Raw genomic sequence first — 27,232 nt, 5'->3', positions numbered from 1 at the left:
CTGGTATACCCTTAGATCCAAATATGATATATTAGAGTGTTGACATACACAAGAAATGTGAGCATACTTTCAGGGTCATTAACCCATATCCTAAGGTATGATTTACATGCGTCTCTATAGCAAAAAGATATACTATCTGCCAAATGTATCGATTTTGGTAAAATTTTTCGTTTTCTTACAAAATCAATAGTCTAAGTTTAACGTGAAAAGCAAACTTTATTGGCAAACTGTAACATAGACCCTGATGCAAGACCAAAATCTATGATTGTAAATGTATAAATGTATCATTCATAAATACGATGGCCTGAGCACATTGGTTCTAGGCTTCGCGTAGAGTTGGTTCAATTCTGTGATTTGTAAACGTGCTCGTGGGGTGAACGCGGTGGTTTGTGTTCTGTTTTCATACGTAACGTGTAGAGTGGGGTTGAGCGTGATGAGTGAGATGAACGCGATACAGGAGTTTCAATCGAAATCTAACTACTGCGCAGAATCAAAGGTTACTCTTTCGATCGTTAGGAAAACTTGACCTGGGCTGCCAAAGATCAAATAGGTGTGCATGAAATAGAAGAGACACAAGAGAAACTGTTGTTATTTTGATTTATTTTCTAAATATTCACTGACACCTTTTCTTTGCAAAAGCGTATTGCAGCATCGTGTCGCTTCTACTGTATATTTTGCCATGCAACATAGCAGTATGATTATGCACCGAAACGTGTGACTTGTTACGGTAGTTCTCTTTTTGGAGAGTGTGGTGGCCCTGAAAAGGGCCGTTTGGTATGTGTATGCTATACACATAGCACACAGTTTAGGCACGCTCGCCACGGATACGGCGGGCTAGTTGGATGTCTTTAGGCATGATGGTGACACGCTTGGCGTGGATGGCGCACAGGTTGGTATCTTCGAAGAGACCCACCAGATAGGCTTCGCTGGCTTCTTGCAGAGCCATGACGGCGGAGCTCTGGAAACGTAGGTCGGTTTTGAAGTCCTGGGCGATTTCACGGACCAGACGTTGGAATGGAAGTTTACGGATCAGAAGCTCGGTGCTCTTCTGGTAACGACGGATTTCACGAAGAGCGACGGTTCCGGGCCTGTAACGATGAGGTTTCTTCACACCACCGGTGGCTGGTGCACTCTTACGGGCTGCCTTGGTGGCCAACTGCTTACGTGGTGCCTTACCACCGGTAGACTTACGTGCTGTTTGCTTGGTACGTGCCATATTCGTCTGTAGGTAAAGTAGTGATCTTGCAGAAAAGTTTGCGAAGATTTTGTTGTAAGGAGTCGAGTGGGCCCGATTTATACAATTTAAAGTTGGCATAAGAAACGCTGATTGGACAGAAGATACTTCGCACTTAACCAATCTGTTTGACTATTGGTCAATAATGCATTATTAATTACAAGTCGATGATCCATCTTCACAGCCTAGACAACGAAGCTATCGTTGTCTATGCAGTAGCCTTGTCTTATCCACAGTCCCTCGACCCACGTGTGTGGTGGGACTCACTGTTTCTTATCACAGTACCATGGAACAGCGACTTTTCGGGCCGTTAAAATGAAATATTACCATGAGGGACTGTGTCCTCATCAATCATTTCAGAGTATGTTACTCCATGGAAGTTCTTCCATGTCGTCTTGTGTCACACTCCATGGCCACACGCAATAATAACACCCATAACATAACATTACATTTTTATAGCGCCAAGTGTCCATCAGGGATGCTCGCTGGCGCTGAACAATGTAAATCAGAAAAAGTTCACAGAAAGAAGTATGTTTTACTTTTAAACGAGGCTTTCCAGTTTGTAGCACAGCAAATCTCATGGGTTAGTCGGTTCCTAAAGTGTGGAGCAGAGTATCCATGTACTTTTGCTCTCAGAGAGTCGAGCCGAAAGACCCTTTTGCTCAATGTTAACACTTATTGCAGCACATTAACACGTATTGAATTTAATTACCGGATTTACCTTATACCGCATCAATAGCTGCTGTGCAAGCAATTGTCTCTTTGTGTAAGAGCTGTGGAAAATCTCCAATCGTCGATTTCTAACAAAAACTTGAAGGTTTATCTCTTTTCAAAGAATTTGATAACAAGCTTTGACTAAACGAGATAGTTTCAAGTTATGATAACATGTTTCAACTGGAAAGACCATCTTGACATACGCTTGTCACTGAGTTATCCACTTCTTGTGATCCAAAAAGCCGACTGCCAGAATATTGGCACAGCCTCGCTGAAAGGATACCAGCCTACCTTGAATAGCAATGCACTCACTTAGGGGCCGTGGATAATTAAAACACACGCGCGGCAAACGTAACTTCTGCGTTTAGGGGGGAGGGGGGTTTTGCTGTATTTCGATTACCGTGCGCAAAAATCGCACTACATGTTTTCATATCTACATCACGCTCCACGTTAAACTGCATCGCAAAATATCGCGCTATACTGTTTTGCGTGTACCAGGCCAGTGCGGCACGTGCGCTACACCATTCTTTTGACATACATGTGGTTCAGTGCACGCATAGGCCCTCCAAAAACGTGGGGGGGGGGGGGTCTATGGTGCACGGTGTAAAATAACGTATAACAACGATTTGGATACATTGCGTCATTGTCGAGTTGGCGCTGAACAAAGATTGATTTTGAGGGGGTATGCGAGTGGTGGTGGGAGCGTGTGCGTGATGCGTGATTTGGCCGAGTATTACTGTCGCTTGCGTCTCCACTAGGTGACTGGATGCTGTATGTTGTGGGTCCGAACCCGATTGAAAGCACCGTATATTCATAGCCACGTAATTACAGATTGTTGGTATGATATAGAATGAGGCTGGGTTGGATTTTCGCACTTCCAAACTTTCGTTTAAGGGGGGGGGGGGGGGTCGAGGCCAAACACACTTAGTTTCGTTTACCGTGCGCATGCTTTAATTATCCACGGCCCCTTAAAAAGAAAGTAACCAAGTGACGATAAAATGTTTCAGCTTGTGAAGGCAATCTTGACAGAAGTTTACGTGTTATCTATTTCTTGTGCTACGAGTGCTCTCAACCATGGCTAATGTTAACGGCAAGCTAACGGCGGTCGTTGACATACGTGTGTATACACGTGTCATCCGATGGTCTGCCCTTGGTCTATGTTGACGGGAATGCCTGTTGATTTCGATGTCTGTGTAATAATATAAAATTGACTATTATACGCCGTATTACACGCAATTGAAGCTGTTTCATCTCTAGTTTGATGACATGAACTCCTGACGATATCCATAAAACACTGAGACTCGTACATTGAAGATTCGATTCGCAAAGAACCGAAACACTGCGGTTACTACATCAAGTTTGCTTAGCAATGGTTATTTCGAGGATTGGGAAACTTTGATCACGAGTTCTTCCACACTAATTAAGCACTACATCTCACCCAGCGACGAGTATATGATATTTGGACCAGTTTACGACAAGTATGCATGAGCAATAGCAAGTGCATCTCACAGTTCCACCAACGGGTTGACAAGCATATCACTCAATTAGGATGACAAACATGAGAATATATGGATAGTCTTGTCATAAATAGGACCTTTGTTTCACTGTCTATATGCACTTTGAGTCGGTATATATTGCATCTGACACGATTTATTTCGAACTCGTTCTTTGACAGAAATCGACTGTCGGAGAAATCAAGACACTTTAAGCCTACCCTATTTCAAAATTGAAGCATGATGAAAATATCGTGTTGATGTTATGACCATGTCTCAATATGGGCGTAACAACACCCACCAACACACGCACACACAACCACTGATGGAGGTGTATGTTAATACGTGCTTTCATAAATGCACAAATGTATTGTGTCTGGTCAAGGAGATCTCTTCGGTCTATAGCAGGTACAGCATGCTTGTAGACTGCAAAGGGACAAACAATTATACTTCTTGTATTGTGTGATTCTTTTCACTGACATGACTAGTTGTCGTAGTTTTGACAACTTTAGGGAAAGTTTTCATTAATACGTTAGGCATAAACGATGGATAATTGATCTCTGTTGCACGAAAAAAAAACTGCCTTTCCCCGAAACGTTTGCCCACGTCTGGCCGTGTACTTTCTAATACGCAATTATAGTATGCTGCATTGCGGTCGTCGCTCTCTTTATAAATGATCCAGGTTTGCTTTGTGCACTGGACAACTCCTTGTCTGTGCTTCGTTTGACCTCGCGAACCCTTTCTCGAGCTGCCCCGCCATCGAACCACATTTACAGTAAACATCTAACTTGTTACGCCACGACGTGAACCCCAAAGGCAGGTTTTGATCGAAAAACGCTGTCTAAATTGTGGCCTGAAAAGAAGTGAACACTTTGGAATAGCAGTAGTGCGTACTTGCTGGTATTTTGCAAGCCGCAACGAATTCAAGTAACTATGGGCGACAACAGTTTGAGAGCTGCCATAGTGGCACAAGAAGCCAAACATGAAGAGCTCTACGACGCTGGCGACGCAAAAGGAGTTTCGGAGTTGTACACGGAGGACTGCCAGTTCATGAGACCGGGAACAAAGTTGGTCATAGGCCGTCAAAGTAGGTGCTTGCATGGGAGTTTTCCCTAAAGATTAGCCAACACTTCATCGTATTTCGGACTACAACAAAACTTCAATTGTCACTATAAGCTTTTATCCCGTTTCTATATCATCGTAAGAGGGTATATTGGTAGATCATGAATGAATACTGCTATAACCAGTATCAAACCATATAGTATTGCTTTATTTGGATGGGAATCATGACAGTTTTATCACTAGGATATCTGACTGGACAGAATTTGAAATTACGAGGAGAGAACACGAGAGAGACAGAGGGGGAGAGTGTCAGAAGGGGTGTCCACATCTTGCGTGGAAAATTTTGAAAAATTGATATGTGCAATGGTGCATTCTGGTGCAATCCAAGTTTTTTCAATTTGTTTTTTACTAGCAAAACTGTTAGAATACCCAAAGGGGTGAGCGACTGACTGGGGTGTGTACGACACACCAGACCTCATCTACACGAACGAGACTGCATACATGAATGAAAGGTCTCAATGGCGAATGCCGGTGCATTCACCACATGAACTTTCGATTTCCGTTACCTTTCTAGATGTTGTAGACGCGGTGAATGCGGGGAAGGCAGCGGGATGGGCCACCCTCAAACTCACGACTGTTGAAGTTGGCGGCATCGCCGATGGAGATACAGCCTTTGAGAGAGGGCAGTTCGCGCGTTTCAAAGAAGATGGTTCACCCGGGGGAGAAGGGAAATATCTCATAGTGTGGAAGAAAGTCGATGGTGTTTACTTGATTTATTTGAAATGTTTCAACAGCAACTGATGTCACCTGTACCTGGAAGCTGGATTTTACACAATTAAAATTCGACATTACTTTGCAGTAGACTTCGAACCTGAAAAAGTAGTTGCGTCTTTTTATACACAATGAAATGGCTGTGTGCTACATTATCTAGACCTTTTTTTACAAAGGGCGTTGTGACAGTAATTCTGAATGTTAGAATTTTTAAAAATGGTTGATTTTGACAAACACCGTGCGGCGGATAATGATTGAAGGCGTAACACAGCGTATTTTGCTCAAAATCACTTTTTTTGCAAGACTCATTCTATTTTAAGTAATCTGTTAATCCGAGATTGCAATATTGGTTGGATTCACCTTTAAGATTGTCAAGCAGTCGTAAGTTGGGTCAGAAAGAAATCTAAATTTATGCAAATCACCCGAAAGATTTCCTGGTTTTTCTTTTCTTCCAATTTCAAAACAATTTAACTCAACTCTGCGTGGGTCAAATTTGAAATTTTCACATTGTGTTCTACTATAACAAAACGAGTATTTTGTTTGGCAATAAAGCTCGTACATCAATAGTAGTCATTTCATTTTTACCTATAATAATTTTAATCACTTTTTGAGAGCCAGTGTTTCAACCCCTGCCATTTTAGAATGAGAATAGATGACGCAAAATAAATTTGGCATTAGCTTCTATACTATGTAAATTACTAGAGATTTTTTTCCTTTGTCTGTATGTATGTGTAGACACGATTTAATGAATCGAGATGCTGCTCAAATTTAACCGGTGTACGTTAATAGCTCGGAGAACCCAAGAATATTTTAGTAGCTAAACCGCAGTTACTCGGACTAGGCTAAACCGGCGAACAGAAGGTTTTAACAAAACGACGAGGTTTCCTAATTTAAAATTGAGTCAGTATACAACTTAGTAGCCTTCGTATAATGGATTGACACCTTGTAAACAAAATCCAAATTTAAGCGTGTTTATATAACACAGCAGTGAGATGTGCACAGAAAAAATATCTGAAGTTATACGGTAGTTCCCTTTTTGGAGAGTGTGGTGGCCCTGATATTTTGGCAATTATATACGAGCAATAGCATGTGCATCGCAGTTCCACTAATGATAGTCTTGTCATCAATAGGAGCTTTGTTTCATTTGTATATGCACTCAGAGTCAGTATGTATTGCATATGACACGATTTATTTCCAACTTGTTCTTTGACAGATATCGACAGTGGGAGAAATTAAGACACTTAAGCCTAATACCCTAATTCTAATTTGAACCATGATGAAAATATCGTGTTGCTGTTACGTTCATGTCTCACTATGGACGTATTCTCCCAATGCCATGGTTGTGTAATTTTAATACGCACACAAATGTTTTATGTCAGATCAAGGAGTGCTCTGTGGTCAAATAGATCATAGCATGCTTGTAGACTGCAACTTATTTTTTTAAGGGACAAACAATTATATTTCTTGTCCTACGTCATTGTTTTCACTGATGTGACTACTTGTCGTTTTTTTTGACAACTTTGTAAGGAAAGTTTTGATGAACACGTTAGGCATTCACGATGGTTAATTGACCCCGGTTGCACGAAAAAATAAAGGTCTTTGCTAGAAACGTTTGTCCACTTCTGGCCGTGTGCTTTCTAACGATATGCAATAGTTTGCTGCATTTAGGTCGTCGCTCCCTTTTACAAGTGACCTAGATTTGCTTCATGCACAGACAACTCCTTATAAAAGTGTCAGGTTTGCTTTTTGTGTCCTAGTAAACCCTTGCCCGAGCTACCCCGCCTTTGAAGCACTTTCACAGTATACATCTCACTTGATACTCCCGGCGTCACGGTCTCTCCACGTAACCCCGGAGGCAGGTTTTGCATCGAAAAAGGCTGTCTTAATTGTGGTCTGCAAAAAAGTTAACTCTTTGGAGTAAACAGTAGTGGCTACTCGATAATCTTTTGCAAGCTGCAACGAACAACAAGTAACGATGGGCGACAACAGTTTGAGAGCTGCCATCGTGGCACAAGAAGCCAGACTTGAAGAGCTCTACAACGCTGGCGACGCAAAAGGAGTTTCGGAGTTGTACACGGAGGACTGCCAGTTTATGAGTCCGGGAACAAAGTTGGTCGTAGGCCGTCAAAGTAGGTGCTTGGGAGTTTTCCCCTAACGATTAGCGTACAGTTTATTCTATTTCGGACTACACCGAACTTCAATTGTCAATATAAGCTTTTTTCCCGTTTCTATAGCTTCATACGAGGGTAGCTATTGGTAGATCATGAATGAATAGTGGAAGGATAACTGTTTCCCTTAGACTTTGCTCCAGCCCAGTCAGGGTGTAAAACATTTGATTCGGATGGACGGAATTCATGACAGGGTCATCCTGGCAGGCTCACTAATCAATGTAGGACACAGACATGTTTTGCCCGTTCATGAGAGCTACTGCGCAGACTCCTATGTACAGAATCCTCATCATGGCATCCTTAGGCTTGATCTTGGCCATGGACCCAATATGTCATCAAAACTGGTCCACTTATCGGTATACCATTCACGGCAAAGCAATTATTATACTAGATCCAAGAAAAAAAATAGAAAATGACAATTTCTTGAACTACTATTTTCGCTGTTCGGCCGTGGTACCAGTTATCCAGGATGGGTACGCATACACAAAACAAGATTGACCAAAAGATGAAAATCGAAAATTTTAAAATTGATACAGTCATGGCGGTCACTTTGAACGCCATGAATCGGTAAATTTTGGGTCATTTGTTTCTCTTAGTCTATACCACATTTTGTTCAATGGCCCATGAAGTTAAGACTTGATTTCGAACAGGAATTGTTAATAGTTTGAGAAACAGTTTCAACATCCCGTTTAGTCTGCGCGCCTACTTCTGTTATAAGAATTTACGAAAAATATATCAAATCCTAGATCGCTAAAATTTTGCAAGTTCTGGCAGTGACGTCAGCGTTTCTGTATCAGCGTTTCAAGCGACTACTTTGGGTATGTGGGATACCATACAGCGCATTCACACGCACAAGACATTTTAAGGGTCTCGATGACGAATGCCGCTACATTTACAACGTTAACTTTCCATTACACCCCTAGGTGTCGTAGACGCGGTGAATGCGACGAGGGCAGCAGGATGGGCCACGCTCAAACTCACGACTGATGAGGTTGGCGACATCGTCGATGGCCGCGATACAGCCTTTGAGAGTGGACAGTACGTGCGTTTCAAAGCAGATGGTTCACCGGGGGAAGGAGGGAAATATCTCGTCGTGTGGAAGAAAGTCGATGGTGTTTACTTGATTTATTTGAAATGTTTCAACAGCAACTGATGCGAGCGGGTAGCGGGAACTCGATCTGGATTTGGATGCGTTTCTAGCTAAAGCTGGATTTTACGCAAGTAAAATTGGACATTATTTTGCAGTAGACTTCGGACCTAAAAAGTAGTCGCGTCTCTTAATCGGTAGAAAGCAATTCACATTGAAATGGCTGTGTGTTACATTATATCGCTATCTCCAATTCTGTGATTTAAGCAAGACAAATTGCATTTGAGCGATTTTTACAAGACAAACTGCAATTGAGTGATTTATGCAAGCCTTACTCAAATTCAGCGATTTTTACAAGACAAACTCTTTCATAACATCGTATTGGATGTACTGTTATCTAACCTACTGCTATAGAAGATCGCTTTCGAACCTCGCGCTTTGCAAAGTTGTACCAAAAAAGCTTCGCGTGTGAGGGTGATGTGAAAAAAAATCTCAGTTTCTCTAGGTTTGTTTTGACTATACAGAGGCGGAGCGAAATCGGGTTTAATTGTTTGTGTAATCTGACGTTGCTGATGCTTGTCGATTTTGACAAGCACCTCAATTGCAGTGGATGGTGATTGTTGGTAAATTTAAGTTTGGGTGCACTCTAATACAGCGTACTTTGCTCAAATCCTATGTAAATTCCTAGAATTAAATCCACCCATAGTTGATAAATAACATATTGGTGTACATAAAGTTATTCGGATATTTCGATATTACATGTCAAAATGGCTATTCAAAAATACTCGCGCCATATGTAAATTACCTCGCATATTTTTCCTGTCCTTTTTATTTTGATAATGGAAAAGAATGTATAGAAGACATTTGACTGTCATTATTTTATTTTTTATCTCTGTGTTAAAGAACAGACGGCAAGAGTTTCTCTACTGTGTGTCTATGGTTCGATCATTTTGATCAGCTCTTAATCATTATCATTGTCAAGATAAAAGACCATAGACGGTAAATTACCATCTATATAATTACTGTCTGTATATAGGCACACAATAGAATTTTCGATATTGAGTGTCTCCATGGCGCATAGCTCCGTTGGGGTAGAGCAGCCGTGCTGCATGGTACAATGCTGTACGCAATCGGAGCACTATGTTATTACAGTAATTATTATTAGCTTAATTGTGCCTATGAGCAAGGCACTTTGCTCATCATTGATCCACTGGGGTTGTGGGTTATGGGTACCTCTTCCTGTGATTGGGCGTTCGGCCCGACGGATGGTGGATAAAAAATAGCAATAAAGAGGCCGGAGAAGTCAACGAGATTTGAAACACACAAGAAACTATGCCTGAATCGACAGCAAGCTGGTAACTACGTAATCGTTCTTGGGTGCTCCAAGTTGGTGGCATCATGACCTCTCAGAACTTAACAATGAATAATGAATACATGAAAGCCTTTCTACATGATGAATGGCAGTTTTCACCGTGTATGTAGATTGTGAAACGTAAAGATTTGTTCGAATAAAGACAAGTATGAGACCCCGCGAACTCCGACTCCTACCAAATGAAAAGGGCTAATGGTATGGGGTACTTTTTTCCCCCACGGTCCAGTGAGACGCGCAATGACTGTGACTAAACCTGTGATTTGGGATTTTTTGTCTAGACAAGGATTACAAAAGTTTAATTTTTTCCAGTATTCGATAGAAAATAAGTTAGCATCCTTCATAATTATTCATTTCAGCCTTTGTGAACAAAAATTAGAATCTTCCCTGCTGATGCCATGAAACACAACAGTAAGACGATGACATCTGAGCATGTCGGTATTTACGGTAGTTCTCTTTTTGGAAAATGTGGTGGCCCTGAAAAGGGCCGTTTGGTTTGTGTGTGCCGGGCACACTGTTTAAGCACGCTCGCCACGGATACGGCGGGCCAGTTGGATGTCCTTCGGCATGATGGTGACACGCTTGGCGTGGATGGCGCACAGGTTGGTATCTTCGAAGAGACCCACCAAGTAGGCTTCGCTGGCTTCTTGCAGGGCCATGACAGCGGAGCTCTGGAATCGAAGATCGGTCTTGAAATCCTGGGCGATTTCACGGACCAGACGCTGGAATGGAAGTTTACGGATCAGAAGCTCAGTGCTCTTCTGGTAACGACGGATTTCACGAAGAGCGACGGTTCCGGGCCTGTAACGATGAGGTTTCTTCACACCACCGGTGGCTGGTGCACTCTTACGGGCTGCCTTGGTGGCCAACTGTTTACGTGGTGCCTTACCACCGGTAGACTTGCGAGCGGTCTGCTTGGTACGTGCCATCTTCGTCTGCAAGAGTGTACTGAGAATTTACAATTTGAAGCCAACAGCAGAACCTCTATTTATACCATTAAAAACTTGTGCGCCAATTGCTGATTGGACAGAAGATGCTTCACACTTTTATCAATCTGTTCGACTATTGGCCAATAATGCATTATTAATGACACTCAATGATCCCACTTCACGCCCTTGTCAACAAAGTCAGTGTTTGCTTGTCTCTATACTTGTTTTTGTTCAACTCAGACCACCGCATCGATGAACTGCAGTATCAGTCATAGTTAGTGTTCCTTTTTCCAAATCTACTGATGGGCTGAGAAATTTCTATTTACAACTCACTGGTATTCCGGCTTAACTGTACGTGCTGAGATATTATCGAATCGAAAATTTGAAGAATAGTTACCTACACACAGATGAATCATAAACAACATCAGGTACACGGTTTCATACCCAGTCTTTCCGTGGACGCACCACTATAGACCTCAAGACTCGTATGAAAACCGATGACATGATCAAATTATGAAACACTTCAGTAATCTTAGTTTTTTCTCCTGTTTATTCACATTCCCTCCACAAAACCGTGGTTTATTTTACATTTCTGAAGCTGGAATGATTTTGTCCGCGCCAGACCGAGTGCAGGTAATGGTAGCAACTATGAGATGGCCTTAATTATGGACCCTAAAAAGGGTCTATTAAGGGCCGGTAATTTAAACCATTGTCGATTGCCAGTGTTGTGTATGTCACAGTCCCTCCACACACTGTGAGTATGTGAACAGAGAACAAGACAGTGGTAGGATGGAGCATGAAAACATACATTGCTACTTGTCCGCTACTTCACGGGCGCCCTCAATCTTATTCGCTCGTAAACGAATTCGAAATTATCAGTATGGTAACTCACTACAAAATCGTGGAGGGACCGTGGGTAACTCCATAAATCATAGACGGTAGATACATCAACGGACATTCATTAGAAGCAAGGCAACGTGGCTAAAACCGACAGGGAAGGGCAGGGCATATTATCCTACGAGAAAGCTGTGTTTTTCTTCAGGTTTTGTAAGGTTATTCCCGCATTCGTAACATAAAACACTCGCTCGCAGCACGGATACGCTACCCCACTGCCTGTGATAGTACTGGCATAACCTTGAGATAGTCCAGTCATAAACTTGACCACGAACAATTAAGTTTCTCTATCAGCACCAAAATGAGTCCAAAACAATTATAATGAGCATGAGATGAGAACGGCATGATTTAAAACTCTAAACAGTCTGGTTCCTCGGAGAACATGTGACAGTCACTGATTTGTTATCCTACATAGACAGTACGAGCGAGATTGACCCGGGGGTTGATGCGCCTATGTAAAAGACATACCTGTAAAAAAAAAGGAATCGTGAAAGGGGGACTATATTTGTCTACTTGTCCAAACAATAACTCTGAGTCAGCGGCAATGAATTTTTCCGGATAATCTGAATTTCACAGTGTTTCTGAGCGGTGTACACAAAATACCCATGTTCAATGAATATTTGAAGGTTAGTGCATGCGCAAGTTTTGTCGTGTGCTTTCTAACGATAAACAACGGTAATGATAAGCAATAGCAATATTACTCTGTGGCAATAGTGTGCTGCATTGGGGTCGGCGCTCGAACCCTTACCCGAGCTGCCCGCATGTAATCCACATTTACAGCACACACATCACGTGATACTCCACGACGTGAACCCCGGAGGCAGCTTTTGCATCGGAAAACTCTGTCTAAATTGTGGTCTGAAAAGAATTGAACATGTTGGAGTAAACAGTAGTGTCTACTCGATAATCTTTTGCAAGCTGCAAAGAACAACAAGTAACGATGGGCGACAACAGTTTGAGAGCTGCCATTGTGGCACAAGAAACCAGACTTGAAGAGCTCTACAACGCTGGCGACGCAAAGGGAGTTTCGGAGTTGTTCACGGAGGACTGCCAGTTCATGAATCCGGGAACAAAGTTGGTCATAGGCCGTCAAAGTAGGTGCTTGGGAGTTTTCCCTAAAGATTAGCCTACAGTTCATTCTATTTCGGACTACAACAAAACTTCAATTGTCACGATAAGCTTTTTCTCCTTTTTATCCTCGTACCACAGACAGTTGAAGGGACACTGTCGATTATTAGGTATGAGAACTATTTGTAGATCATGAACTGAATAGTGTAACGATACGTGTTTCCCTTCGACTTGTCTCAGTCGGGGTACGTGTGTAACGCTTTATTCGGCTGGACGAAATGTATGACGGGTCATCCTGAAAGTCACCTTAAGCTCACTAATCACTGTAGTACGCAGACATGTTTTGCTTGTTCACGAGAGCTACTGCGCAGACTCCTCTGCACAGAATCCTCATCATGGCATCCTAAGGCTTGATCTTGGCAAGACACACGATATGCCATAAAAACTGGTCCAATAATCAGTATCATTCAGGGCAAAAGAATATACCAGGTCCAAGAAACAAATAGAAAATGGCAATCCCTTGAACCACTATTTTTGCTGTTCGGCGGTGGTACCGGGTATCCAGAATCGGTAAGCAAAACAAGATTGACCAAAGATTGTGTGTAATTCGGAAAAAGTCAACAAATTACTGTAACACCGGCTTAATTTATGAAAATCGAACATTTTAGAATTGACACAGTCATGGCGGCCATTTTGAACTCCACGAATCGGTATTATAATTTAGGTTAGTTGTTTCTCCGAAGACTTAGTCTATACCACATTTGCTCAGTGGCATGAAGTTTAAAGCACCGCTAGCTGTATCTTTTACGATTATTTTTATGATTTTATTTTGAAGCCAAAATAAGTTTGTGAGAATGTACTAATTTAGGTGTGTGTATACTCTTATTATTAACCACCCTCTGGGACCGTATATACAGTTTTGAACAGGATGAAGATTAAACTGTAATTAAATGTTTGCCAAAACATTAAATCGCAGTCCCATGCGGAAAAGCAAACTTCGTGGATACTTTGCATATCTGCACTGAAATCTTCACATAAACTGCACAGAGTAGTCCAATGTAATGCATAGGGTGAATGTTTTCAACTGTGATATTGTATGTTCTGTTTGCTTTGTAATATTACCAATTTTTGCAAAATGGCGGGAAATCAAAATGACCATTAAAATTTGAATTTACTTTCCAATTGTTTCACAAAGGAATGGTTTCCTAACGCAGTAAAAGCCAATATCCCTTCAGAGGGTAGAATTCACAGAAAACAAGGAGAGAATAGGAAGATATTTTGAGGTGAACAAATTTCAAGAGTTACAGCTAGTGGGACTCTAATCTTGATTTCGAACAGAAATTGTTAACATCATGGTTAATAGTTTGAGAAAAAGTTAACGTCATTCAATTTCTGGGCGCGTACTTCTCTTATAGCAATTTACAACATATGAAATCGCAGATCGCCAAAATTTGCAAGTTCCAGCAGTGTAGTCAGCATATTTTAGAGCGCCACAAGCGACTGCTTGGAGTGCGTACGACACGCACAAGACGTATGTATGGATGATGGTCTCAAGGTGGTCTACAAGTGAACTTTCCGTTGCTTCTCTAGATGTCGTAGACGCGATGAATGCGGGGAAGGCAGCAGGATGGGCGACGGTCAAATTCACGACTGATGAGGTTGGCGTCATCGTCGATGGAGATACAGCCTTTGAGAGTGGACAGTACGTGTGTTTCAAAGAAGATGGCTCACCGGGGGAACGAGGGAAATATCTCGTTGTCTGGAAGAAAGTCGACGGTGTTTACTTGACTTTTTTGAAATGTTTGAACAGCAACTGATGTCACCGGGAAGAGGTAACTAGATCCGGTTTCGGATGCGCTTCTAAAGCTTGATTTTACACACAAGTAAAATTGGACATTTATTAAGCAGTAGGCTTTGAATCTTAAAAAGTAGTTGCTTCTCTATTTCATCAGGAGAAAGAAATAAATATTGAAATGGTTGTGCGTTACAAATCTTGAGGCTTTTTCGGTTAGAGTGCGATTTGAAATAACTTTGAAATAATTTTGCCATTTCCTTTGGTTTATTTGACTCGGACGATGCAGATAAAGCGGTGTAATTTCTTGTGGAAACTGACGTTGTTCGTTGTTGATTTCGACAGACACATAGTAATGGATAGAAACTGGTGTAAGCGACTTAATTGACGTTCTTATCAATACCATCGTGGTCTGAAAAAAATAAATGTCGCAACCTCTCTACGTATACCAATTGGAATGACGAGAACAATTCACATAAGATGTTGAATTAAGTTGCAAGCTGTGTAAATTAATAGAATTAAATCCACTTGACATATACGGTTGTCAAATTACATTTTGGTGTAAATAATTATTTGGATTTTCCGTAATACGTGTGTGTACATGTGTGTATATATATATATATATATATATATATATATATATATATATATATATATATATATATATATATATATATATATATATATATATATATATATATATATATATATATATATATATATATATATATATATGTATGCATGTATTTATGTACGTATTACTGTGAATGCCGTGACTGGTCTGTGATGACTGTATGATGGAGATGGCGCTTGTGTTATTGGGTTCACCTTTTAGCTCGCCAAGCAGTCGTAAGCTAGGTTCGAAAAAAGTGTAAATTTATGCAAATCAACCGATTTCCTGTCTTTTCTTTGCTTCCAATTGCTGACTGGGTCTAATTTTGTGAAATTTAATATGTTCTTAAAGTACTATATAAAAAAAGACTTTTTGTTTGGCAATAAACGTCTTGCATTATGAATGGAAGTTGTTTTAATTTTGCTTATCGTAACTTTAATAACGTTTTTGATTGTCAGTGTTTTAACCCCCTGCTATTTTAGAATGAAAATAGATAATGCAAAATAAATTTGTCCCTTTTATTTTTATAATGGAAAAGGAACTATATAAGACAAGCGACTGTCATTATTTTATTGTTTATCTCTGTGTTAAAGAACAGACGACAGAGTTTCTCTACTGTCTGTCTATGGTTCGAGCAATTTTATCAGCTGTTAAAGCCCCAATAGCTGCATATGTTTAATAAACCGATCTCAAAATATCCTTAGTTTTCAAAGAGTATTCTTTGAATAAGACCCATTAGAGACTGAAAAAGTGTATAACGCTGCCATGAGTGTTGAGGATGGCATGTAAATTCAAAGGTTTTAACGTCATTTTAGATTTCCTGCCATTTTCAAAAACTAATCATATGACAGAGAAAATAAAGATTACAACAACAAACTGTTAGCCATCGTGTGTTGTGCATTCAAGTAAATGGCATCATGTTTGTTTCTGTTATGATCACGATTTATATGTGCAGGAAATACTGTTTTTTGTATTTTCCCGTGGGGGCGCCATTTTATGGGTGCGGCACCCATTTATTATTAAACCTGTTAAAACGTGTAGGCATGGTCCAAATCAGCTAGTAGTATCACTTCAATACACGTCCTTCAGTAAGTACATTTAAACGAACCAAATCTGGTTTGAAAATAAAATCATGAAAATAATGCATAAAATTTGCAGCTATTGGGGCTTTAATCATTATCATTGTCAGGAACGTTAATATAGACCATAGATTAAACCTGCGATTTGGGATTTTTGTCAAAAAAGTACAAGGATTCAGAAGTTTAATTTTTTTCAGTATTCGATGGAAAACAGGTTAGCATCCTTCATAATTATTCATTTCAACCTTTGTGAACAAAAATTAGAATCTTCCCTGCTGATGCCATGTAACACAACAGTAAGACGATGACATCTGAGCATCTCGGTATTTACGGTAGTTCTCTTTTTGGAGAATGTGGTGGCCCTGAAAAGGGCCGTTTGGTTTGTGTGTGCCGGGCACACTGTCTAAGCACGCTCGCCACGGATACGGCGGGCCAGTTGGATGTCCTTCGGCATGATGGTGACACGCTTGGCGTGGATGGCGCACAGGTTGGTATCTTCGAAGAGACCCACCAAGTAGGCTTCGCTGGCTTCTTGGAGAGCCATGACAGCGGAGCTCTGGAATCGAAGATCTGTCTTGAAATCCTGGGCGATTTCACGGACCAAACGTTGGAATGGAAGTTTACGGATCAGAAGCTCAGTGCTCTTCTGGTAACGACGGATTTCACGAAGAGCGACGGTTCCGGGCCTGTAACGATGAGGTTTCTTCACACCACCGGTGGCTGGTGCACTCTTACGGGCTGCCTTGGTGGCCAACTGTTTACGTGGAGCCTTACCACCGGTAGACTTGCGAGCGGTCTGCTTGGTACGTGCCATATTCGTCTGCTGGAGTGATTTCTGCACTGAGAATTTACAATGTGGTAAGGCAGCCGTAGAACCTCTATTTATACCATTAAAAACTTGTGCGCCAATTGCTGATTGGACAGAAGATGCTTCACACTTTCATCAATCTGTTCGACTATTGGCCAATAATGCATTATTAATTACACTCAATGATCCCACTTCACGCCCTTGTCAACAAAGTCACTGTTTGCTTGTCTCTATACTTGTCTTTGTTGAATTTATTAGACCACATCGATTGACTGCAGTGTCAATTGTGGTGTATTCCTATTAAACTTCAAACATAGACCCTCCGTTTTTCTCGAGGGTCTATGCACGGTTCCTCTTTCACGTGTAATGGGCTAAGAAAATTCTGTTTACAACACACTGGTATTCCGGCTGACCTGTACGTATTGAGATATTATCGAATCGAAAATTTGTATAATAGTTACCTACACACAGAATGAATCATATTAAAACAACATCAAGTACATGGTTTCATACTCAGTCCTAGACTTGGTTCAAGTCGGTGAATTTTAAAAAAATAAATCATTTATAATAGTTTCTCTTGTGTCTCTCCTATTTCGTACAAACCTATTCAGGATTTGGTAGCGCAGGCCAGGTTTTCACAGCGATTGAATGCGTTACCTTTGAGTCTGCGCAGTATAGTGAGTTAGTTTCTGCCGGGTGAAACTCCCCTGTATAGCGTTCACCTCACTCATCGCGTCCACTCCACTCACGCGCGCGTTTCACATTAAAGCAAAATACAAATCATTGCGTTCACTCCACTCAAACATTCAAAAATCACAGACTTGAACCAAGTCTAACTCAGTCCTTTTGTTGACGTACCACTGTAGACCTCCAGACTCGTATGAAAACCGATGACGTGATCACATTCTGAAACACTTCTTAGTTTTTTCTCCTGTTTATTCACGGTCCCTCCACAAAACTGTGGTTTATTTTACGTTTCTGAAGCTGGAATGATTTTATCCGCTCCTGACCAAGTGCACGTAATGATAGCAGCCACATGAGATAGCCATGATCATAGACCCTAACCAGATATGAACTGAAAATGCTCACGTGTTTCATTATATTGCAATTATGTGTAAATTTTAACCTTTGCAACATGTTTGCAACTTCATTTAAAATATTATGATCAACGTAATGAACAATAATCACAGCCGATTAGGTCATGAAGTATACAAATATGTAATTAGCTGAAATAAAAATATCAAAGTTCGTTTACTGCTGTCATTGTATCACCACTTTATATAGCAAGTGTAATTACCGTTGGCCAAGTCTTCAAGCCACATATGCCGAGCTGTGAAAGCTCATTAGACATGCAAATTATAAATTAGCTGACATGAAAATGTGAAATGACTTTTGATATTGTTTTAACCTGGTATAATCATCAATGTACATAGCATGTTTTGCCAACTTTGATCAAGTAAATCCAGTATATATCGCTAATAAGCAAAGGTCATTAAATATGTAAATTAGGAATTGGCTTAAGTAAAAATGATTAATGATTTTCAACAATGTTGTATCATGGTATCTGCAATATATGTAGCAACTTTTGTCAACTTTGGTCGAGTTGATTCTGAGATATATCTCTAATTAGGAGATTTCTTTTAATATGCAAATTAGGAATTGGCTGAAGAGAAAATGCCTAATGACTTTCAATAACATTGTATTGTAGTGTCTTTAATGTATAAAGCAAGTTTCATCAATTTTGATCAAGTCAATTCAGATAAATATTCCTAATTATGAAAATTCATTAATATGCAAATTAGGAATTTGCTGAAGTAAAAATGATTTTTGATTTACAATAATATTATATCACAGTATCTTTGATGTATATAACAATTTTCAACAACTACAATCAAGATAATTCAGATACTACAATCAAGTTAATTCAGATACTAACAGAATCTATATGACTTTGAATGCGGACACATATGTGAGAGAGAAACGATTGAATGCGACGCAGACTTTAAATGCGGAGAAAACGTAGTTTTGGGCCACCGTGGTAAGGTTATTCCCACCTTCTGTAACATAAAACACTCGCTCGCAGCACGGATACGCTACCCCACTGCCTGTGATAGTACTGGCATAAGCTTGAGATAGTCCAGTCGTATCCTTTACCATGAACAATTAAGTTTCTCTACCAGCACCTAAATGAGTCCAAAACAATTATAATGAGCATGAGATGAGAACGGCATGATTTTAAACTATAAACAGTCTGGTTCCTCGGAGAACGTGTGACAGTCACTGATTTGTTATCCTATACATAGACAGTAGAAGCTAGATTGACCCGGGGGTTGATGCGCCTATGTAAAAGACATACCTGTATAAAAGAGGAATCGTGAAAGGGGGACTATATTTGTCAACTTGTCAAAACAATAACTATGAGTCAGCAGCAATGATTTTTTCCAGATTATCTGAATTTCACAGTGTTTCTGAGCTGTGTACACAAAACACCAATGTTCAAGGAATATTGTAAGGTTAGTGCATGTGCAAGTTTTGTGGTGTGCTTTCTAACGATAAGCAACGTATGATAAGCAACAGCATGCTGCACTGGGGTCGGCGCTCTCTTTATAAGACCATGGTGTGCTTTGTGTGACCTCGCGAACCCTTGCCCGAGCTGCCCCGCATTTGAACCATATACATAGCACACACCTCACTTGATACGCCACGACGTGAACACCGGGGAGGCAGCTTTTGCATCGGAAAACGCTGTCTAAATTGTGGTCTGAAAAGAAGTGAACACTTTAGAGTAAACTGTAGTGTCTACTCGATAACCTTTGCAAGCTGCAACAAACAACAAGTAACGATGGGCGACAACAGTTTGAGAGCTGCCATCGTGGCACAAGAAACCAAACTCGAAGAGCTCTACAACGCTGGCGACGCAAAGGGAGTTTCGGAGTTGTTCACGGAGGACTGCCAGTTCATGAATCCGGGAACAAAGTTGATCGTAGGCCGTCAAAGTAGGTGCTTAGGAGTTTTCCCTAAAGATTAGCCTACAGTTCATTCTGTTTCGGACTACAACAAAACTTCAATTGTCACTATAATAAGCTTTTTCTTATTTTTAACCTCGTGCCACAAACAGTTGAAGGGAGACTGTCGATTATTAGGTATGAGAACTATTTGTAGATCATGAACTGAATAGTGAAACGATACGTGTTTCCCTTCGACTCGGCTCAGTCAGGGTACGTGTGTAACGCTTGATTCGGCTGGACGGAATGTATGACGGGTCATCCTGAAAGTCACCTTAAGCTCACTAATCACTGTAGTACACAGACATATTTTGCCCGTTCATGAGAGCTACTACTCAGAATCATCTGCATTGAATCCTCATCATGGCATCTTAAGGCTGTATCTGAGCCATAGACACAGTATGTCATCAAAACTGGTCCAATAATGAGTATCATTCAGGGCAAAACGATTAATATACCAGGTCCAAGAAACAAATAGAATGTGGCAATCCCTTGAACCACTATTTTTGCTGTTCGGCGGTGGTACCGGGTATCCAGAATCGGTAAGCAAATCAAGATTGACCAAAGATTGTGTGTAATTCGGAAAAGCCGACAAATTACTGTAACACCGGCTTAGTTTATGAAAATCGACCATTTTAGAATTGACACGGTCATGGCGGCCATTTTGAACTCCACGTATCGGTATTATAATTTAGGTTAGTTGTTTCTCCGAAGACTTAGTCTATACCATATGCTCAGTTGCATGAAGTTTAAAGCACCACTTAGTCTAGCTGTATCTTTTTACGATTATTTTTATTAATGATTTTATTTTGAAGCCAAAATAAGTTTGTGAGAATGTACTAATTTAGGTGTGTGTATACACTTATTATTATCCACCCTCTGGGACTGTATATACAGTTTTGAACAGGATGAAGATTACACTGTAATAAAATGTTTGCCAAAACATTGAATCGCAGTCCCATGCGGAAAAGCAAAAGTCGTGGATACTGTGCATATCTGCACTGAAATCTTCACATAAACTGCACAGAGTAGTCCAATGTAATGCATAGGGTGAGTGTTTTCAACTGTGATATTGTATGTTCTGTTTGCTTTGTAATATTACCAATTTTTGAAAATGGCGGGAAATCAAAATGACCGTTAAAATTTGAATTTACTTGCCAAATGTTTCACAAAGGAGTGGTTTCCTAACGCAGTAAAAGCCGATATCCCTTCAGAGGGTAGAATTCACAGAAAACAAGGAGAGAATAGGAAGATATTTTGAGGTGAACAAATTTCAAGAGTTACAGCTAGTGGGACTCTAATCTTGATTTCGAACAGAAATTGTTAACATCATGGTTAATAATTTGAGAAAAAGTTAACGTCATTCAATTTCTGGGTGCGTATTTCTGTTATAGCAATTAACGACATATGAAATCGCAGATCGCCAAAATTCGCAAGTTCTAGCGGTGTAGTTAGCATATTTTAGGGCGCCAGAAGCGACCGTGACTGCTTGGAGTGCGCACAACACTGTAACGCACAAGACATACATGTATGAACGGTCTTGAGGCGAATGCCGATACACTTACAACGTGAACTTTCCGTTACTTCTCTAGATGTCATAGACGCGGTGAATGCGGGGAAGGCAGCAGGATGGGCCACGCTCAAAGTCACGACTGATGAGGTTGGCGGTATCATCGATGGAGATACAGCCTTTGAGAGTGGACAGTACGTGCGTTTCAAAGAAGATGGTTCACCGGGGAAAGGGGGGAAATATCTCGTCGTGTGGAAGAAAGTCGATGGTGTTTACTTGACTTATTTGAAATGTTTGAACAGCAACTGATGTCACCGGGAAGAGGTTTCGGATGCGCTTCTAAAGCTTGATTTTACACACAAATAAAATTGGCCATTTATTCAGCAGCAGGCTTTGAATCTTAAAACGTAGTTGCGTCTCTACTTAATAATCAGAAGAAATAAATAAATATTGGAATGGTTGTGCGTTACATATCTCGAGCCTTTTTCGGTTAGAGAGCGATTTGAAACAACTTTGAAATAACTTTGCCATTTCCTTTGGTTTATTTGACTCGGACGATGCAGATGCATAGCAAGTAGCGGTGTAATTTAAGGTGGAACTGACCTTGTTAGTTGTTGATTTTGACAAACACCTGTGTTGAAATAAACCAGTGTAAGCAATTCAATTGCCGTTCTTATCAGTATCATCGTGGTCTGAAAATATAAATGTCGCAAACTCTCTACCAATCGGACTGATAGACATTCCTGGTACACAAACGTAAAAGTGAGAACAGTTCACATTAGATGTTGAATTAATTAAGTTGCAATCTGTGTAAATTAATAGAATTAAATCCACCTATCGTATACGGATGACAAATTACATTTTGGTGTATAAATAATTAAAATTAATTAATCAAATCATTATTGGGCTTTTCCATAATACATGTCATATACGCCATATATGTGTGTGTACATATATGTATATAAATATATATATATATATATATATATATATATATATATATATATATATATATATATATATATATACTATTTTTATCCATTTTTGTAAAAAAAAATTGCGCGAGTTATAAAAGACGAAAATGGCAACTCCAAAACGACCATACGTCGAAATCAGTCTTGGTGAACTTCCCTTTAAAGTTTGACATCGCCGAAATTAACACAATGAAATTTAATTAAATAACACTATGAAAAAGTGCATAGTCATCACAGATCAGTCACAAGGTCGCCGAAAAGCATTAACGGGTATATATATATATATATATATATATATATATATATATATATATATATATATATATATATATATATATATATATATATATATCATTTCGTGGACTTGCTCGACTTGCCCATAGACCCTCGAGAAATGCTCGAGTCTGTGACTTGCTCGGCATGAAATTAAACATGGTAAGATCACTTTGCGTGTAAATTTTAGAATACAATAATTAACGGGCCGTCGATAATAAAAGCTGATGCACAAGAAACGTAATTCCTTCGTTTTACTTGAAACCCCCTCCCCCCTCAAAACAAAAGTTCTTATGCGAAATCAAACCCACACGCACATCTCCGATCCGCACGCCCATGAAGAAATACCGGAAGGGCACATTAACTAATAAACCTCCACTTAACGCGTTTAACTTTTTCATACAGAACATTTTTAATGTATTTCGCACGTAAGAAAAATGTTTCACATATATTTTGAAGTTGAAAATGCATACAAGTTTTTATTTCACATTCATGTCTTTTCGTTGTCTTTTCTGTCTCCGTATTTTGTACAGCCCCCTGTGGTCTATTCCGCTCTGCGTCTATGCGCCCCATAGACGTGTGTACATATGCCTGAGAAAAACCGGGCATATGTACACACGTCTATTGGGCGCATAGACGCAGAGCGGAATAGACCACAGGGGACTGTGGTATTTTGTGGTCATTCTGTTCTCGATGAACGCGAAGGTAGTTTTGCGTTCTCGCTACAAAGTCGCACTTCGAAAACAATAGAAAATCCTTATGCGATTTTGACGCACACAAAACGAAATGAGCTTTTACCCCCTCCCCCTAAACGAAAGAAGTACGTTTGTCGTGCGTCAGCTTTAATTACGACGGGATCGACGACGGTCCCTAAATTTACCGCGGGTTGAAGAAATGTGATTTTTTTTTCTCTTGGCATGACGTCATTGCCAGCCAGTGGCTGACAGTTTAGCAAATTTTCGGTGATGCATTTTGCTGCATCAATTTGAGTTGGTGGTCTAGCAGTGCCACTCACTCTGTGCAACTCTTTCATTTGTTCCTCATTTTTCGAAGTTTAATACAGTAGATTGGCATCGTCATCGTCGTACGTTCACACTAGGCTATGCGTATTTGCATTACTATTGTTTATCTTATGCAAATACGCACAACCTGGCTTGAACGCGAATGACTGGACAGTGCTATACTCGTCATAAGATGGTCCCTGCAATATTATGTGAAAGAAGACCATGAAAGAAGACCAATTAAACATGCCTTCGCTGCACTGCATGTGACGAAAGAAAAGTGGATGCTGACAGAACAATGAACTCAACTCGCGAATTGCCAAAGTTGTTAATTCATGAGAGATAAGCAACATCGAAGGGATCGTGGACAAATTAGAGCTATACGGCAGTTCTCTTTCTGGAAAACGTGTTGGCCCTGAAAAGGGCCGTCTGGTTTGTGTGTGCTAGGCACACTGCTCAAGCTCGCTCGCCTCGAATACGACGGGCAAGTTTGATGTCCTCTGGCATCATGGAGGCATGTTTAGATCTCTTGGCGGCTCCGTTGATCAATCTCTTGAAGGGGAGCTTACGGGTCGGAATTTCTGTGGTCTTCTGGTAACGACGGATTTCACGACGAGCGACGGCTCCGGGCCTGTAACGATGAGGTTTCTTCCAAACACCGTTGGCTTGCGCCAACTGCTCACGCGATGACTTACGAGCGGTCTGCTTGCTTTGTACCATATTCGTAGGTAGGCTGGTATTTTACTCTGAAACTTCACAAAGACACGTTTCCGACGATCAAGCTCTACTTATAGAGTCAAAATTTGCGCACTGATCGCTGATTGGACAGAAGATACTTCACACTTTCACCAAGCTGTCTGACTATTGGTCGTGAATGCATTATTAATTACGCTTGATGATCCCACTTCACCCCATAGAAATCAGAGTTATCGTGTGGTCATGCAACAGTCTTCTCTCACCAAGTGCCATGAAAATTCGACATTTCACACTAAAGAAGCCCATAGAGATGATAAAACATAGCCATAGTGTGTACTCTGTCTATATGCAAACTAGTTCTGATGTTATAACACAATGAAAGGGAAACGTGCACTTATTCCAAATCGGCATCTGACGATTTGGCTGATATAATTCTGGAATAGTAGCACTCCAAAGTTTCTATAAGTTTTCAATTTAGGCCTAAATTCGTCAAGTTGCTTTTTGGTAAACTGAACAGTCGTTAGTCAAAAAAACAAGATATTCGTAATAATAACATGAGCATAGCTCTGATTCACTGGGGATGGCTAACCAAATACGGTAAATAGAAATTTTCACTATATATAGTAATTTTTCATCAAAATGAGACTATGACCTCTACCTAGTGTATTGCTAGGCGACAAGTACTAAAAGCAAATATGGCAGCAAGTGTGAAACAGTGCCTAGCCAACCCGTTAATACTCGATTTTCCGGCGTTGACTTTTATCGCAATGTTTGGACCGACTTGTAGCGACTTGGATGCTAGCTGTTATCCAATTGGTTGACAAAATCTTACCGTTATAATGTAATAATACAAATAAACTCCCTAAGTTGCTGTGAATAGTGACAATCGACCAATCAGATATAACCTTGCAACCACACTGCAAGTCAGTCGCAATACCAACAACTTTACAGGAGTCGGTGTTCTATGCATATTTATTATTTTTTCACGTATGTAGTCTACAAAATTGAGGCAAGATTAGCTAACTCTGTTTTGGAATCGTTTCGATAAATACACTTACTCACAAATATTCGTCACGTGAATAATTTACTATATTTGTAACTGCCAACATTGCTACCGTTATGTATCTAATCACAGTTACTACCTTCCTCTATGCTTGAACCGTCTCCATGAAGTCGATTAATCATCAACCGTATAAAAAAGTGCGTATAATTCAGGTTTATAGATTAATTCCTTCATGCTTTGACCATAAAGTTCGGAAGGGATTCCTTCCTTCCTCCATGGTACCGGTCTTACCAATACAGGTAGCACTGTGTGTGCTGAATCCATTCTATGACGTAACACACTCGCACGTTGCTGACATACTAAATCTCGATGAACAAAATCACCCGGTAGCCAATATGTACCTGGCAAAGTATGCGGGAGTATGATGGACTCAACCATTCAGCCATATCCAGCATGTCGGAAGCCGCGGAGCGCCCTCACACGGCTGAATCTTATAGGTTAGTCGTAGAACCGATGTAATGTAAAAACTGCCCAGTCACTTTGTAACTTAACAGTAGCAAGATAGAGCACGGTTACTCTACTCCGAGGGTAACCGCGGATCGGGCTAGTAACAATGGGGACTGATTAATACGTCATCAAAATGAGTGTACTGATTGAAATCCGATGAAGTGATTGGTCGGTCTTTTAAGCTATTGTATTTGGGGCATACGGTCTTTTTTCTTGAGATCCTCCATGCCCAGCTTCAGCGTAAAAGGCCGACCATCACTACATCGGGTTTTAATCAGGTCGGGTGACTGTTAAACACTTCGTTGACAATTCCTCGTTGAATGAAAAACCAATATTAGACTTTTTTATGCTAAATACAGCCTGGCGGAACATGAACGCCAGCTAGAATAGCATTTCACATGTGATTAATTCGCAAACCCCAACAAAAGAAAAAACATTGCATTTTGGACCTGTCTTTTTTATCTTGATAATTAAAAAATATGTAAGAAAGATAGCCGTTATTTTATTGGTTGTGTTATCTTTGTGCGATAGAGGTATTTGATCTGTTAATCATTGTCATCAGTGTAAGAATAATAGTGTAGCACATAGTGCCAATTTCGATATCGAGTTTTCCCATTCTGTGCTACCTGCATTTGAGTTAAGTAGACAGTAGAGGGGTCTTCCCCCTCCACTGTCTATGGGTAAAGCAGCCGTGCTGCTCTGTGAAACGCTATGCGCAACCGGAGCGCAATACTATTTTAAGTCGGCAGTATTAGCTGTAAGACGCAAAAGTCAACGAATTTTGAAGTGCTCAAGAAACAATGGCAAGCTTGTATAAATCTGTCACCGAATGCTCTGAGTGACAGGCACACGGGACTTCTTGAGGTTACCGCAAAGGTTTTATTTTCCTTTGTCTGTGAAGGCACTTTTCAATGGTGGTTTAAGCGGTATATCTTTCTTTCTTTATTTTTTTTTATTTCGGACTTGAGCGTCCATATAATAGTCAAATAAGGCTATAGTATGAAAATTCAGTTACAAAATTAAATTATGGTTGAAAAGATAGAAAAATTGATTATATCTACATACATAATCCAATGGGTTTCTTTTTAAACAGACATTTAAACATAGAGTAACTTATTCCATTGCTTTACCATCTCTGAGTTGAAATACAATGATTTACATACATTTCGTACAATTGCATTG

General features: G+C 40.3%; 7 protein-coding genes across 9 annotated transcripts; 3 read left to right on the top strand and 4 right to left on the bottom strand.

Moving 5' to 3' along the window:
- Nucleotides 1-11: 11 nt before the first annotated feature.
- LOC139147664 (histone H3) lies at nt 12-1,275 on the bottom strand. The gene has a single exon (XM_070718815.1). The coding sequence runs from the start codon at nt 1,214-1,216 to the stop codon at nt 806-808; it is 411 nt and encodes a 136-aa protein (XP_070574916.1). The 5' UTR covers nt 1,217-1,275; the 3' UTR covers nt 12-805.
- Nucleotides 1,276-4,186: 2,911 nt separating this feature from the next.
- Nucleotides 4,187-9,246, top strand: LOC139147673 (uncharacterized). Of its 3 annotated transcripts, none has more exons than XM_070718823.1 (2): nt 4,187-4,528; nt 8,366-9,246. In XM_070718823.1, exons 1-2 carry the CDS (start codon nt 4,375-4,377, stop codon nt 8,593-8,595), a joined length of 384 nt encoding a protein of 127 aa, XP_070574924.1. In that variant the 5' UTR covers nt 4,187-4,374; the 3' UTR covers nt 8,596-9,246. The 3 variants fall into 3 exon arrangements, with proteins under 3 accessions (XP_070574924.1, XP_070574925.1, XP_070574923.1); XM_070718824.1 differs by lacking the exon at nt 8,366-9,246 and adding an exon at nt 5,078-6,885 and having other exon boundaries at nt 4,192-4,528; XM_070718822.1 differs by lacking the exon at nt 4,187-4,528 and adding an exon at nt 7,050-7,403.
- LOC139147672 (histone H3) lies at nt 8,522-12,036 on the bottom strand. The gene has a single exon (XM_070718821.1). The coding sequence runs from the start codon at nt 10,825-10,827 to the stop codon at nt 10,417-10,419; it is 411 nt and encodes a 136-aa protein (XP_070574922.1). The 5' UTR covers nt 10,828-12,036; the 3' UTR covers nt 8,522-10,416.
- Nucleotides 12,037-12,525: 489 nt separating this feature from the next.
- On the top strand, nt 12,526-15,133 carry LOC139147675 (uncharacterized). Its single transcript, XM_070718825.1, has 2 exons — nt 12,526-12,815; nt 14,380-15,133. The coding sequence occupies exons 1-2, from the start codon at nt 12,662-12,664 to the stop codon at nt 14,604-14,606; spliced, it is 381 nt and encodes a 126-aa protein (XP_070574926.1). The 5' UTR covers nt 12,526-12,661; the 3' UTR covers nt 14,607-15,133.
- A 568-nt stretch (nt 15,134-15,701) lies between these two features.
- Nucleotides 15,702-17,113, bottom strand: LOC139147662 (histone H3). The gene has a single exon (XM_070718813.1). It carries the CDS (start codon nt 17,085-17,087, stop codon nt 16,677-16,679), a length of 411 nt encoding a protein of 136 aa, XP_070574914.1. The 5' UTR covers nt 17,088-17,113; the 3' UTR covers nt 15,702-16,676.
- Nucleotides 17,114-19,753: 2,640 nt separating this feature from the next.
- On the top strand, nt 19,754-22,492 carry LOC139147676 (uncharacterized). Its single transcript, XM_070718826.1, has 2 exons — nt 19,754-20,077; nt 21,679-22,492. The coding sequence occupies exons 1-2, from the start codon at nt 19,924-19,926 to the stop codon at nt 21,903-21,905; spliced, it is 381 nt and encodes a 126-aa protein (XP_070574927.1). The 5' UTR covers nt 19,754-19,923; the 3' UTR covers nt 21,906-22,492.
- A 1,808-nt stretch (nt 22,493-24,300) lies between these two features.
- Nucleotides 24,301-24,564, bottom strand: LOC139147036 (histone H3, embryonic-like). The gene has a single exon (XM_070717888.1). It carries the CDS (start codon nt 24,562-24,564, stop codon nt 24,301-24,303), a length of 264 nt encoding a protein of 87 aa, XP_070573989.1.
- Between the last annotated feature and the right edge of the window lie 2,668 nt (nt 24,565-27,232).

This window comes from Ptychodera flava, chromosome 13 (assembly GCF_041260155.1).
Source record: "Ptychodera flava strain L36383 chromosome 13, AS_Pfla_20210202, whole genome shotgun sequence".
NCBI classification, from domain to species: Eukaryota; Metazoa; Hemichordata; class Enteropneusta; family Ptychoderidae; genus Ptychodera; species Ptychodera flava.
This window is presented reverse-complemented; position numbering and strand designations above follow the sequence as displayed.

Excerpts from the sequence above, each read along its gene's own strand:
- LOC139147664 (XM_070718815.1), bottom strand. The coding sequence starts at position 1,216 with ATGGCACGTACCAAGCAAACAGCACGTAAGTCTACCGGTGGTAAGGCA.
- LOC139147672 (XM_070718821.1), bottom strand. The coding sequence starts at position 10,827 with ATGGCACGTACCAAGCAGACCGCTCGCAAGTCTACCGGTGGTAAGGCA.
- LOC139147673 (XM_070718823.1), top strand. The coding sequence starts at position 4,375 with ATGGGCGACAACAGTTTGAGAGCTGCCATAGTGGCACAAGAAGCCAAA. Across the intron at positions 4,529-8,365 it reads GTTGGTCATAGGCCGTCAAA|GTGTCGTAGACGCGGTGAAT; the intron begins GTAGGTGCTTGC and ends TTACACCCCTAG.
- LOC139147676 (XM_070718826.1), top strand. The coding sequence starts at position 19,924 with ATGGGCGACAACAGTTTGAGAGCTGCCATCGTGGCACAAGAAACCAAA. Across the intron at positions 20,078-21,678 it reads GTTGATCGTAGGCCGTCAAA|ATGTCATAGACGCGGTGAAT; the intron begins GTAGGTGCTTAG and ends TTACTTCTCTAG.
- LOC139147662 (XM_070718813.1), bottom strand. The coding sequence starts at position 17,087 with ATGGCACGTACCAAGCAGACCGCTCGCAAGTCTACCGGTGGTAAGGCT.
- LOC139147036 (XM_070717888.1), bottom strand. The coding sequence starts at position 24,564 with ATGGTACAAAGCAAGCAGACCGCTCGTAAGTCATCGCGTGAGCAGTTG.
- LOC139147675 (XM_070718825.1), top strand. The coding sequence starts at position 12,662 with ATGGGCGACAACAGTTTGAGAGCTGCCATTGTGGCACAAGAAACCAGA. Across the intron at positions 12,816-14,379 it reads GTTGGTCATAGGCCGTCAAA|ATGTCGTAGACGCGATGAAT; the intron begins GTAGGTGCTTGG and ends TTGCTTCTCTAG.